This window comes from Rhinatrema bivittatum, chromosome 1 (genome assembly GCF_901001135.1).
Source record: "Rhinatrema bivittatum chromosome 1, aRhiBiv1.1, whole genome shotgun sequence".
Taxonomy (NCBI): Eukaryota; Metazoa; Chordata; class Amphibia; order Gymnophiona; family Rhinatrematidae; genus Rhinatrema; species Rhinatrema bivittatum.
This window is the reverse complement of record NC_042615.1, coordinates 148,389,494-148,404,220: the sequence shown is the minus strand read 5'-3', so window position 1 is coordinate 148,404,220 and position 14,727 is coordinate 148,389,494. Positions and strand designations below refer to the sequence as shown.

The following is a 14,727-nucleotide window of genomic DNA, read 5'->3' as shown; positions in this document are numbered from 1 at the left end:
ACCGCCGCCGTTCTGGACCACCGCTGGATCCCCAGGTTATTTAAAGCATTTGGGGGGGGGGGGTTCGAGAGGGTGGGGGATTTAATTTAAAGGGTCGGGGGGGGGGTTTAGGGGGTTTTAGTGTGTCGGCTCACGATTTTAACGATTTTCACGATAGTTTACACACCCAAACGGCAACAATACGATTCCCTCCCCCTCCCAGCCGAAATCGATCGTTAATACGATCGAGGACACGATTCACATGTCTAAAATCTACACGGTTAAATGCTTAAAATTAGGAGCACAAATACTCAAATATAGGAGATTTATGCCACTTATCCAGGTAAATTTTGACTTATCCAAGTAAGTGGCATCTTTGCTGCCACATAGCCAGATAAGTTTCAAGAACTGATACTTAGCTGGGTAAGTGTTAAAATGCTACTTATCTGCCTATGTTGAAAATACATGCCATGAATCTTTCAGATACATGAACAAGATGTTGAGTAGATTTAAGTGTATTTTATATAGTGTGCATGCATTTGCATGCACAATATAAAATATCTGTGCATGCGCGCATGTGTCCATATAGCTGTGTATATAGGTATGCGTGCTTGTTTTAAAACTATCCTCAAAATGTTCACACTAAAACACCAATTAATGGCTTATGCACTACATGTGAGCTTACATCTATCAAAAGAAATGTCTTCACAATAGTCAACACACTAACTAAAATGTTTAGCATACTCATAATGAATCATGAAATCCCCCATAATACTGGGGCAAAGTGAAAGAGCATGGTTGCCCTCTCCCCCATACAAGTAATAAAGGTCTCATCAGCCTTACCACCCAAATACCCCACTCCTGTACATGCAGTAAGAGACTTGGTCGTTCCAACATCACACCTACCAGCCCCTCCCTCATATACAACCAACATAATGAAAAGCTCGGTTTCACAATATAACACCTACAATCCATCCCTTAACCTGAACATCAAGTCCCCCTCCACCATGAAGGCCATGGCTCCTTCAAGGAAACCATCCATTCAAAATAACCCCATTGTGTAAACAAAGTACCCCTCAGTGAGAGACCCCCAATGAACACAGCATTCCTGACACCATCAAGGCAAGCTCCAAACCTCCAGGATCCTGTCCATGTCTTCAGAATGATCTCTTACTATTCTGGAGGGTCCTGAGTCTCAATCTTCATCAGTGGGAGGAACATTAAAGCCCTCCTGCCACCAGGACGGTAGCCACTGAATGATACTATTATGTGGCTCTTTACTGCTATTACATAATAATAACAGAGCATTAGTTAGTGGTGTTATTTAGTGACTGTTCTGATGCCAGCAGATAGGCTCTCACATCTGACCTACTGGTTTAGATTGTGACTTAGGATCCTCTTGAAGTAGAGAGGCCTGCCTTGATTGAAAGAGGTTGTTTTCATTGTGTCTTCTCTGGGAAGTGCTATGGCCATGTTGCTTTATTTTGGACTATGGGGTTGTTTCCTTTAGTTTGGACTTGTTGACATAGGTAATTTTAAGTCTGGGCATGCACACTAAAATAGTTAACACCTGGTCCAAGGCAGGTATTAACTTTTAGACCTTGGTGGACATGCATAAAATAGCAAATGAGGAAAGCATACCCCACAATTATGGCCATTCCACAAAAGCCTCATTTGCATGCAATATTTCTTAATTTAACTACAGGTTTATTCTAATTTCAGCATGTATCCAGTACCATTGGGTGAGATCTGGTTAGCAGGCATGCTAAGCCGTTATTGTATAGCACACAATTTTTTTGAGCATACTAACTGGCCGTAGCATGTATGATACCTTTTAGTGCAATTCCAGTCTCTGAGGACCACAGACCATTCAGATTTTCAGGATAATCCTTAATAAATAATCAGGAAATATATTAGCATACAATTGAGGCACTCTGCATGCAGATCTCTCTCATCCATATGTATTAGGGATATCCTAAACACTCAACTGGTTTGTGGCTCATCAGGACTAGAGTTGCCCACCTTTGCTTTAGTGCATAGGTCCCACTGCCATCTTGAATGCATCGGAGTTTTCAGAATCACATTATTCAGGATCTGATACATTTTGATGGCACAGAATGAACAATACATTGTATATGAGAACAGACATATTCATTTCTTTATAACAGATATATTATCAAGGTTGTGGCTCTCCTGCTACTTGTTATTATAAAGTCCTTTCTATTTTTCCACTTGCTAGTTGTATCAAGCTAAGAGAGTTTTTTTTATCCATATTCCTTTTTTCAAGTTGATGAGGATCCACTTATTCTTTTACTAACATTCACAGAACGCAAGGGCTATCGTTTTCTATTCTATTTTGTGATAAGCAGTAAATGATAAAACATGAATTTTGTAAAAGGGAAAGCTAGCAGAAATAATTTTTCTTTTCTCAGTAAGGATAAAGGATTTCCTTTTAAAAATAGCTACAAAGAAACTCTGCATCAAATGCTTTTAAAGATTAAGAAACTACTACATAGCAGCAAGACTACATTTGACTTTCAGATTTTTCCATGGTGTCTTTGGATAGGTAAACTACCCAGTAGACCATGTTAAATGCCCCAAATGTGACAGGAAAGAGAATGCGTGCATATTTGTCAATCTTACTTGTGCCAGAGCTTGAAGCTGGAGGAGCTGGAGCAGGAGTAACCACAGAGGGCTTTGTAGTAGATCCTGGAGTATTACCTGTGGCTTGAATCTGTTCCAGTCTGGAGCCTAGGACATTATGCATTGCTGGAGAGCCAGTTACACTATGCTGGGGAACATAGCCAGTTAAAATTGGAGTAGAGGGAGGAGCTGGAGGAGTACATTTTGCAGAAGCAAGTGTTTCTGATGCATTAACACGACTGAAAGGGTTTGGACTTGACATGGAAAGAGATGGGGATGCAAAGGCTGAAGACACTTGACCAAAAGTGGTATGTCTGGTAGAGCTACTCTTCTTGCTGCATTCCTTGTCTGTTTTGATACCACTGTCACCTTCTGATTGGAGCATTACATTTGTTCTTTTTCTCACATTTGAATTGGCATCCGCATTCTATAAACAGAAAAACAAACAAAACAATATATAATATAAGTAATGCATTATCCTAAATATTTGGCATGATCCACTAATGCAATGGTTCTCAACCCAGGCCTCAGAACACACTCAGCCACTCCAGATTTGAGAATATCCATAATGAATATGCATGAAATAGATTTGCATGCATTGGAGGTAGCACATGCAAATCTATCTCATACATATTTATTGTATATATCCTTAAAAACCCAACTGGTTGGGTGTGTTCCTAGGACAGGCTTGAGAATCACTGCATTAATGGTATGAAAAACTCATTCACTTCATGATTAAGGAGCCCTGAGTTGGAAGGTATAGTACTTTTCCTCATGTGGAATTTCAGATATGTGAAACACATTTTCTCTGCAGTGTTGTGTTTAAATAAAGTGATTTAAAGATTTGTCTCCTAAGGGTATGCAGGCCAAAAAATTGTTTCATTAAAGGGAGGGTTCTTTTTCCTTTTTTTTTTTTGCTTAGGCACTTTCGGAACAGCCCAATCTATTTCCAAATAGTGTGTGCTATTCAAAAATAACAAAAAAACATGCACTGAACTGAAACAATGAAATTTCACGATTTTTACTGTCTTATCATTTTAAAAAATGTGAAACGATGTAGGCTTTATCATTGATATTGTCTATATTATTTCAAACAAAAGTACAATCCTACCGCCTACTAAAGTTTTATTCCCAAATTGAAATCTATGCTTCAAGGGACTTCCCTTTGAAAAACAGACCAGCAGCACATAGTGGGGCAGATTTTCAGAGCCCTGCTCGCGTAAATCCGCCCAAAACCGGGCGGATTTACGCGAGCAGGGCCCTGCGCGCCGGTGAGCCTATTTTACATAGGCTCACCGGCGCGCGCAGAACCCCGGGACTCGCGTAAGTCCCGGGGTTTTCGGAGTGGGCGTGTCGGGGGCGTGTCGGGGGCGGGGCCGGAGCGCGCGGCGTTGCGGGGGCGTGTCGGCAGCGTTTTGGGGGCGGGTACGGGGGCGTGGCTACGGCCCGGGGCGGTCCGGGGGCGTGGCCACGCCCTCCGTACCCGCCCCCAGGTCGCGGCCCGGCGCGCAGGAGTCCCGCTCGCGCGCGGGGATTTACGCCTCCCTCCGGGAGGCGTAAATCCCCCGACAAAGGTAGGATGGGGGGTTTAGCCGGGGCCGGGCGGGTGGGTTAGGTAGGGGAAGGGAGGGGAAGGGGAGGGGAGGGCAAAGGAAAGTTCCCTTCTAGGCCGCTCCGATTTCGGAGCGGCCTAGGAGGGAACGGGGGTAGGCTGCGCGGCTCGGCGCGCGCAGGCTATACGAAATCGATAGCCTTGCGCGGCTCGGCGCGCGCAGGCTATACGAAATCGATAGCCTTGCGCGCGCCGATCCAGGATTTTAGCCGATACGCGCGACTACGCACGTATCTACTAAAATCCAGCGTACTTTTGTTTGCGCCTGGAGCGCAAACAAAAGTAGGCTATTCGCGCTCGTCTGAAAATCTACCCCAGTGTACTTTGAAGCAGGTGAAAATGTACTCATGAAAGTATGTGCAGAGCTTTCAAAATGAAAGCCCCATGTTTCTTTCCCTCACCAATCTAATTCTTCCTCCTTATCCACAGTGGGGGGGGGGGGGGGAGGGGGGTTAGAAGGGCAGCTTAAATTTCATTGACCTTTCTTACCTAAGTAAACAGCGGTTTACCTACATAAAAAGGTTTGAAAGTTGCCCTTTCCAAGCCAACAGCTGAAAGAATGACAATTCTTACTAGCAACTCATGGTCCGTCTATTAATATAAATGGAATCTCCTATCCAACCAGTTTTCTCCAGTCTCACTCCCCGCTCTAGCCTACCCACACTAGTTTCACTCCTCTATCTATCACTTCCTCCCAATTTCTTCATCATCCTCTCCACTTTTTTCCTCTCTTCTCACACTCTTCTTTACTCTCTCTGATTTATTTTTATAAAGTTTCCCTCTTTTCTATAAGCATAATTTGATCTTTAAATTTGAGAGCAGGGATCTTTCCTGCAACACTTTCTACACAACCCAGTCTTCTACACTCCCACTCAGTCTTCTACACCCCCACATCCAAACCTGCACTGTTTCTTACTTCTTCCTGACCCAGCCTATCCCAGCTCCTCTCCCCATATAATTACTCTCAAGTTCCCTCTCAATGGGGCCGATGCAATACAGTGCACTCAGCCGAGCGCACTGTTTAACCCCCTGTGTGACATGGGTTAAATAGGTTCTAATCTACCCCCTAATGCAATAGGGGGATTAGCGCCTATTTAATGCGCGTCCCACATGGAGTGAATGAGTTAGTGCTCATCACATGGATAAAACTGCTTTTCTGTACTTTTTTAAAGTTAAAAAAAAAGAAAAAAAAATCTCTGCTGGCCACTTTGAAGACCGACGCCGATATGCTTGGAGTCGGTTTTCATAATCAGCTGGCCGCAGTAATGAAAACTGACGCCAATAAAGTTGGTGGCGCTTTTCATAACCGGCTGACTAAAGTTATGAAAACCGACGCTGAGTTTATTGGCATCAGTGTTCTTAACTGGCAGACTGCCGGTAACCGCATGTGCTAAGAAAGCGGGCGCTGAAAAGTCAGCACCCTCTTTCCACAAATGTTATTGCATCGGCTCCAATGTTCTCCTGTTAGCTTCCTAGGGATATGCATTTGTTTGAAAAATGGGTAAAACACAATGAATGAATCCATATTCATTTCATTATTGGCCCCCAGAAATAAATGGAGGGAGTGGTCCCACAAATGAAACAAATAATCATTTGTTTCCCATTCATTTCTATGACCTATTGAAGGCTGTGTACTGCTGAGAAAAAAATCTGATCACTATAGCAAACACCTCTTGCCTGTGAGGCCTCACATCCTTGTTAGAGCCTTATTGGAGCTGAGACAGGACAAATTGGCAAGGAGAATAGCTAGAGGACAAATCTTGGTGCAGTATTTTTCAATTAGCCTATAGCAGCTAGCTATACTGAATGATACTAACATTCTCCCACTATAAACTCTGAACATGTGCAAGAAGCTCTGTTGTTTCTCTCTAGCAGTTGGTAGGGAAGAGCATGTGCATAGAAGCTCTCTGAGTTTAAAGAAAATGTTGTGCCAGAGGTGGACCCTTGGGCCAAGGTGAGGTTGACGCTACCCGTAGGAGGAGAGAATCAATAGCGTAGTCAGGCAATGCAGAGGAGAGAGTCAATAGCGTAGTCAGGTAATGCAGAGGTCCGGGCTTGGAGAGAGTCAGTAGCATAGTCAGGCAATGCAGAGGTCTGGGCTTGGAGAGAGTCAATAGCGTAGTCAGGCAATGCAGAGGTCCGTACTTGGAGAGAGTCAATAGCGTAGTCAGGCAATGCAGAGGTCCAGGCTTGGAGAGAGTCAGTAGTGTAGTCAGGCAATGCAGAGGTCCGGGCTTGGAGAGAGTCAATGGCGTGGTCAGGCAATGCAGAGGTCATGTCCGAGGAAGCAATCTGAGGAATGGTTAGGAATCAGGAACACAGGAACAAAGGAGAACAGGAACAGGACTTGTGAGGATCATGAACCAGGAACACAGGAGAATCACCAGGAGGCAACGAGTACATGACCAGCATGGAGACCTGTTACAAAGGCGATCATAGGGAGCTGAGCCCGGCCTTAAATACCAGAGCTCAGGAGACGTCATCATCTGGGACCGTGGCTAGGTTCCCGCCATGGGCCCTAGAGAGGAGCACTGCGCTGGATGGAAGTGTCTCTCTGTGGGCCACGCGGAGAGGCCCGACATGGAGCACAGGGATCTGCAGCTGAGCCAGGGGTACCTGGGGCAGCCTGAGGATAGAGCCAGCGGCCCACCGCCACCAGGGACGAGGAACCAGGCACTGGATTTGTCTGAGAGAGGTAAGGGGGCTGGGATGCAGGTGTGCCGTGGCCGGCACTCGTAACAGAAACATTTGGAAAAATTTGGATTTGGCACTGGTGTTTGGCTGCTTCTGATCCTTTCCACTGAATGGTCTCTTTCTCACTGTGCTAGAAAGGCAGTGCACGGCTGCTGATTTTGATTTTTCAATATACCAGACTAGGGACAATGTGAAGGCAGTTGCAGCAATGCTAGTGATTTTTTTTTTCTGACTTGATACCAATGAGGTGAGCAGTTGACACTCAGAGATTGAGAGTCATACCAGGCTGCCAGTTAGTTTGGTGCTGTTATTTATTATTATTAATAATTTTTTATATACCGCCGCTCATCAAAGATATCACGTCGGTGTACAGTGAACAGGAACTTACGCCGGAGCGTTATACATTTAACAGGGTTATATAATCGTTATACATTTAACAATAGTAAAAATATAAATATTTGAACATAGAGCAAGTAGAGTCTTTTAAAAAACAGAACTATAATTTAGGAGTAACTTAACAGAGCTGAGTTAAACAGAACTGGAGAAGAAAAGGGATTCTAGTAAATTGGGTATGAGGTAAGGGAGAGCGTTGGGATGAGTAAGGGAGAGCGTTAGGATGAGATGGAGTTCTAAATTAGAGATAGTAAGAGGGGGGAGAAAGCACATTGAGTGCAGTTAAGAGCAATTGTAAGGAGAGGTATTTACAGTAAGCAGAATTTGGGGAAATTAGAGATGGTGTCTAGACCGGGGGAGAGGGGTAGTTAATGCAGGGCATATAAAGGAGAGGAAAAACATGAAAATTTCAAGTATAGGCATGTGTGAATAACCATGTCTTGAGTTTTTGCTTGAATGTTTTGGGAGATGGCTCGAGGCGCAGTTCAGTGGGCATGGTATTCCATAACAAAAGGGCAGCAAAAGACAGCGCTCGTGCTTTGGTGGAAGCATGGTTATATAGTTTGGGCGAAGGGGTTTGTAATGTGGCGAGGTATTGATTTCTAGTAGGTTTAATAGAAGTTTGAAATTGTAGTGAATTATTAAACCATTTCATTTCAGGATTGTGGAGGGCTTTATGGATAAGTGTTAGTGTCTTGTAGTGTATGCGAGATTGAATGGGGAGCCAGTGTAGTTCCTTCAAAACTGGCGTAATATGTTCCTTTGAGTTTGTGTTAGTAAGAAAACGGGCTGCAGTATTTTGCAGGATTTGTAGGGGGCAGATGGCATTTTTAGGTAGGCCTAGGAGGAGTGAGTTACAATAATCTGTTTTGGAAAACAGCATGGCTTGTAGAACTGTCCGGAAATCAGATGCGTGAAGCAATGGTTTCAATTTTTTGAGTGTATGTAATTTGAAAAAACACTCTTTAAGGATTGCACTGATAAATTTTTTGAGGGTCATTTGGTCGTCAATAATGACTCCTAGGTCTCGGACTTGGTGGGCGAATTGTATGTGCGTTGATGTTATAAGTGAGGTAGGAGAAGCATGTAATGGGGTGGGAGGAGATATGATCATGAGTTCAGTTTTTGTGGAGTTGAGGGCAAGTTGTAAGGAAGTTAAAAGATTATTGATAGAAGATAAGAGTAGTGTCCCAGATTTCAAGGGCTTTGGATATGGATTCCATTACTGGGATAAGAATTTGTACATCATCAGCGTACAAAAAGTGTGGAAGCTTAAGATTGGCGAGGAGATGGCAAAGCGGTAGAAGATAGATGTTAAAAAGGGTAGATGAAAGTGAAGAGCCTTGCGGGACTCCTTGCTTTAAAGGGATTTCTTTAGATAGGTGATTGCCAATTTTGACTTTATAATTACGGTTAGACAGGTAGGAAGTAAACCAGTTATGAGCAGTACCAGTTATTCCAATCTCGTGTAGGCGTTGGAGGAGAATTTGGTGGTTAACGGTATCAAAAGCCGCTGAGATATCCAGAATTACTAGAAGATGAAGTTGATTTCTATCAAGGCTTTTGAGAATGTAATCAGACAGGGATAAGAGAAGAGTTTCAGTACTGTGTAATTTGCGAAATCCATATTGTGAGGAAGAGAGGATATGGTGTTCTTCTAAATAGTCACTAAGTTGACGGTTGATAGTTTTTTCTAGGATTTTAGCAATAAATGGGAGGTTAGAAATAGGGCGGTAATTAACAAGGTCTAATGGGTCGAGCTTAGGTTTTTTTAAAGTGGGTTTAAGAATAGCAAATTTGAGAGAGTTGGGCACTTGCCCAAATTCAATGGATGCATTGATAATGTTAGAGATAGGGCTGGCTATTAGATCAGGGACAGTGAGGAGGAGTTTTGTGGGGATGGTATCAGAAGGGTGAGAGGAGGGTCTGGCTTTTTTGAGTAGGGATACAATTTCAGTTGTTGCTGTGTTTTCAAAGATTGTTAGCTGAGGTGCAGATTCTTTTGTGTGACATAAGTTATTGAATTGGGGCATGTGGGAATTGTGGGGGAAGCGTGTTTAACTGTTTAACTGTTTAACTGTTTTTGTGTGTAGAATCAGTCAGCACTTGCACAGGCAACACAGCACACATACATTATATATGTGTCTGTCTGTGTGTGTGTATAACAGATAGTTCTCCATACAGTAAGTGGTACTTTGGGCAGAGGTGCAATAATAGTATCACTAAATACATTCATTTGTAATACCCAACCCCCAGGTAGGCAGTGCATTTCAACAAATTCCATCATGTCAGGAAACAGGAAAGGAGTGTATTTTGACAGGAGTAAAGGAAGTGGTGCAGAGGGAGCCCAGCTAAGGAGCAGTAGTAAAAATGTTAGTCCTGCCCCCAAATTAAAGAAAGTCTTTTTTGAACATAGAGTGGCAGGAGTAGAAAGTAGTTCAAAGCCTTAGAATTTTAAATTTGAAGAGCATGTACTACTGCCACCTGTTCCCCTCCCTCTTGTTTAGGAGCAGAGAGAAAAAGCATGCAAGCCATATAAGGCAGACAATAGCAGGGGCACAGACTGGGACAGCAGAAGTGCAACAGCCAAAATCAGTTGCATGCTCCTGTACATTGGTTATTAGGGATGTGAATCATTTTTTGACGATTTAAAACAATCGTCAGATATATTTTAAATCATCAAAAATCGTTGAGTCGCGATACAATAGAAATTCCCCTGATTTATCGTGAAAAATCGGGGGAGGGGGGAGGGCGGGGAAAACCGGCACACCAAAAAAACCCCTAAACCCACCCCGACCCTATAAAACAAATCCCTTACCTTCCCCCACCCTCCTGAACCCCCCCAAAACTTTTTACGAGTACCTGGTGGTCCAGTGGGGGTGCGGGGACCGATCTCCCGCTCTCGGTCCATCGGCGCCATTTTGGCTGCCACTCAAAAATGGCGCCAATGGCCCGATAAAAAAAAAAACCCACCCGACCCTTTAAAAACGACCCCTTAGCTTCCCCCACCCTCCCGATCCCCCCAAAACATACCTGGTGGTCTAGTGGTGGTCCCGGGAGCGATCTCCCGTTCTCAGGCCATCGGCTGCCACTCATAAAGATGGCACCGATGGCCCTTTGCCCTTACCATATGACAGGGTATCCGTGCCATTGGCCGGCTCCTGTCACATGGTAGGAGCACTGGCTGGCCGGCGCCATCTTTAAAGATGGCCGCCACCTTCGTAAGGATGGCCGCCGCCATATTTAAAGATGGCCGCCGCCATATGTAAAAATGGCTGCCGCCATTTTTACATATGGCGGCGGCCATATGAGAACCCCTTCTGCCAGTCAAAATAAAAGCTAGAGGAAAGGAGTTGAAAAACAGAAGACTTTTTTTTCCCCGAGCTAATTACAAGTCCCCTTCCAGCAGCTGGTGGCAAACCAGCAGTCCTCAGCCATTGTCTGAAGTGGCAACTCAACATAGAAGAAATGGGGTAAGAGGCAAGCAGTCTTGAAAGTAGTAATAAAGAGCATAGGTGAAATGATTGCATTTGAGGACCAGACTTTGCAGGTAGTGAAGAACATGGGGTTTGAGCATATGCTCCATGTGTTAGTCCCTAATTGGAAAGTCCCCTCCAGTCCCACATTTAGTAGGAAGGTCACCTTCACCTTTTACAACCAATGCCATAGCTGAATGCAGGCACAGCTGGCTAAGGCAGAGGGGAGTAGAGTGCATTTCACCAGTGTTTCTGGATCAGTTCAAATGCTATGCATAGTTGCACATTCATCTCTCCCTGATGGCATACTGAATGGAACTTGGCTGAAGCAGGGGCTGGCAGCAGCTCTAACAGGGACAGAGTATTAGAGATCAGATGGACTTTCCTGCACACCAAGTTGATGCAGTCCCCATATCTCATGCAATATTCTGTTCACTGTAAGAAAAATACTGGCGGGCTGGCAGCTAGACCGGAGAGGCAGGAATGTTGAAGCAGGTTTCTTTGTGAAATACAGTGGTGCAGAAATGGTAAAGGCAATAGAAAAGGGAAGCTTTCATGGTATCCATCCATTGCTTTGCACACCTGCTGCACCTGGAAGTGAGGGATACTTTGGGGCTGAAACCCAATGATGACTGGAATCTATTCCTGAAGGACCTTATAGAGAGGTGCAGGAAAATATTGGTGTATTTCCATTAAAGTGTGAAGGTAGGGCAGCTTCTCTATAAGAAGCAGGAAGAATTAGGGATGCCTCACAAGCATCTAATTCAAAATATTGGCACCCAATGGAATTTCATCTATATAATGCTCCAAAGTTTTCTACAAACAGACCCCTAGATTCATCAAAATGCTATAATTTCACACAGATAATACCTGCAATAAGAAAAAGAGGTGTGGTTATGGTAATTTTAGAATTATCACACAGGCAGTTTACTGCAACATGTGGTAAAGTTTTCACACCCCACAATACTTGTACTTTAGTACATGCCCAGACAAGCATAAGAGAGAGAGAGAGAGACTCTAAGGCCTTTATAGTATTCAACTATTTATATCACTATAGGAGGGCCAGCTAATAACTCGAGGTGAGTTTTGGTGGTGGTTTAGAGTTTAAGGGCAAGTTTTACATGCACTGTGAGATGTACAAACAGTACAGTATACCTCAGTGAAGATTTGACATCATTTGGACTGAGAAAATTCTCACAAAGATGAGATTTCTTCAATATTCTCTCGCCCTGCCTTGATGGATTCTATACCAGGGTCCTATCAAGCTAAATGGTTCTGCACAGAAGACTTATAAATAAATTGGGCACCCTTAGTATGGAATCTTTTTTGCTGATGATACTAAAATCTGTAACAGGGTGACCAGCTAGGAAGGTGTGGAAAATATGATGATGAATCTAGCAAAACTCGAGGAATAGTCTAAGGTTTGGCAGCTAAGATTTATCGCTAAATAATACAGAATAATGCATTTGGGGGTAGATTTTAAAACAATGCGCGTTCGCGTACTTTTGTTGGCGCACCAGTCGCAAACAAAAGTACGCTGGATTTTAGTAGATACGCGCGTAGCCGCGCGTATCTGCTAAAATCCAGGATCGGCGCGCGCAAGGCTGCCGATTTTGGGCAGCCGGCGTGCACTGAGCCGCGCAGCCTGCCTCCGTTCCCTCCGAGGCCGCTCCGAAATCGGAGCGGCCTCGGAGGGAACCCTCTTTCACCCTCCACTCACCTTCCCCTCCCTTCCTCTACCTAACCCACCCCCCGGCCCTATCTAAACCCCCCCCTACCTTTGTTGACGGATTTACGCCTCCCAGAGGGAGGCGTAAATCCACGCGCGCCAGCGGGCTGCTGGCGCGCCGAGACGCAACCCTGGGGCGGTTCCGGAGGGCGCGGCCATGCCCCCGGACCGCCCCGGGCCGAAACCACGCCCCCGGGCCCACCCCCGAAAATGCTGCATCAATCGGCCCCGCCCCCAACACGCCCCCGACACGCCCCCGACAAAAAACCCCGGGACTTACGCGAGTCCCGGGGCTCTGCGCGCGCCGGCAGGCCTATGGAAAATAGGCGCGCCGGCGCGCAAGGACCTGCTTGCATAAATCCGGGCGGATTTACGCGAGCAGGGCTTTTAAAATCCGCCCCTTAGGATGCAAAAACCCAAAGGAAAGCTACAGTATTGGAGGTGATATTCTTCTAGGCACAAAGGAAGAGCGGGATCTGGGGTTAATTGTATCTGATGATCTTAAAGTGGCAATACAGGTGGATAAAGCGATGGTAAAAACCAGAAAAATGCTTAGCTGCATAGGGAAAGGAATGGTCAGTAGAAAAAGAAAGATGATATTGCCACTGTATAGGTCTCTGGTGAGACCTCACTTGGAATAGTTCTGAAGACTTAACCTTCAAAAGGATATAAACAGGATGGAGTCTGTCCAGAAGGCGGCTACTAAAATAGTCAGTGGTCTTCATTCTAGGCAAATTTTTAAACATGTACACCCTAGAGGAAAGACAAGAAAGGGGAAATATGATAGAGTCATCCAAATGTTTCCATGCATAGTAGGTGAGCCTCTTTCAATGGAAAGGAGGCTTTAGAATGAGGAGTCATGTGATGAGGTTGAAAGGAGGCAGACTCAGGAGTAATCTTAGGAAATATTTTGTTGCAGAGAGGGTGGTGGGTGAGTGGAACCACCCTCTCTGTAACGAAACAGTTATCTGAATTTGAGAACGCATGGGATAAATTCAGGGGATCTCTAAGGAAATGATGGGAATTATAATGCTAAATTAATTGGATGGGTGGGCAGACTAGATGGAGCATACAGTCTTTTTATGCCTTCATGTTTCTATGTTTCTAACATGCTTTCTTTAACAAGAGGGGAGGGCAATTATCACCCACAGAGATTTACCCAGGTAACACCTTTACTACCCTGGGAAATCCCTTTAAAAATTGCTCTCAGTATATTATACAACAGGGCAATTTTAATCATTTTGAGCAAAATGTACTAAGAGATTTTAACCATCTTGTGTCTACTAGGAAACGTTTATGTATCTGGTCCCATATACTTAGCAGTTACTGTATACAAGACTAAAGTAGGGCAAATAAATTTGTCACAAAATCAGCTTTTTACTATTACCATTTATGTTTGTGATGTAATAGCCTACCATAACAGTTGTTTCATCACACTGCAAATTTCTAAGCTTTAGCTGCCATGACTGTGCAGTAATGTTTCATCATGAGAGAGAGAGAGAGAGAAGCCATAATATCATGGCCCATAGGTATTTGTTTCTCTATGGTAGGCCCACCTAGTGGGCCTACTATAGAGAAGGTGGGGATTAGGTAAGAGTGTAGGGGGTTAGGGGCCACTTTGACATTCTACGTGACACCTACGAACAGAACAGTGGTCTCATGAAGATTTGATGACCTTTGGAGTGAGGAAACTCACTCCAAGATGAGATTTGGGCAAGGTTCTCTCAACCTAGCTTGATGGACTCTCTACCTGGGTAACATCAAGCTAGGTTGAGAGAATATTGCCCAAATCTCATCTTGGAGTGAGTTTCCTCACTCCGAAGGCCATCAAATCTTCACAAGAGACCACTGTTCTGTTCGTAGGTGTCATGTAGAATGTCAAAGTGGCCCCTAACCCCCTACATTTATTGCACCTTTTGTGGTACTTACCACATTTTGATAAATCCAGGCCAAAGTTAGTATAGGCATGTTGTGATTTATAGAAGCATTGATGGTAAGGTATCAGCATCAGGGCTAAACTGAAAAACTTGAAACCTAGCACTTACTAAACAGAAAACTGTTAAAAATTGTTTCATTCACAAGTAGGAAATTCACATTTTGATTGCAATTGCTTATCTATAAAGCAACTAATTAAAATATAATAATTCTGAGTTATCACTTAACCTATAGAACCACCTAATGATAGAAAGGGGATTGTAGTT

The 14,727-nt window shown here is 44.2% G+C and overlaps 1 protein-coding gene across 1 annotated transcript in view; it reads right to left on the bottom strand.

Moving 5' to 3' along the window:
* Positions 1-203: 203 nt before the first annotated feature.
* Positions 204-14,727, bottom strand: part of GABRA4 (gamma-aminobutyric acid type A receptor alpha4 subunit) — a 231,649-nt gene continuing 217,125 nt past the window's right edge. Inside the window, exon 9 of the mRNA XM_029588371.1 lies at positions 204-3,049. Coding sequence (XP_029444231.1) covers positions 2,504-3,049 — 546 coding nt within the window. The 3' untranslated portion in view covers positions 204-2,503. The remainder of the gene's footprint in view (positions 3,050-14,727) is intronic.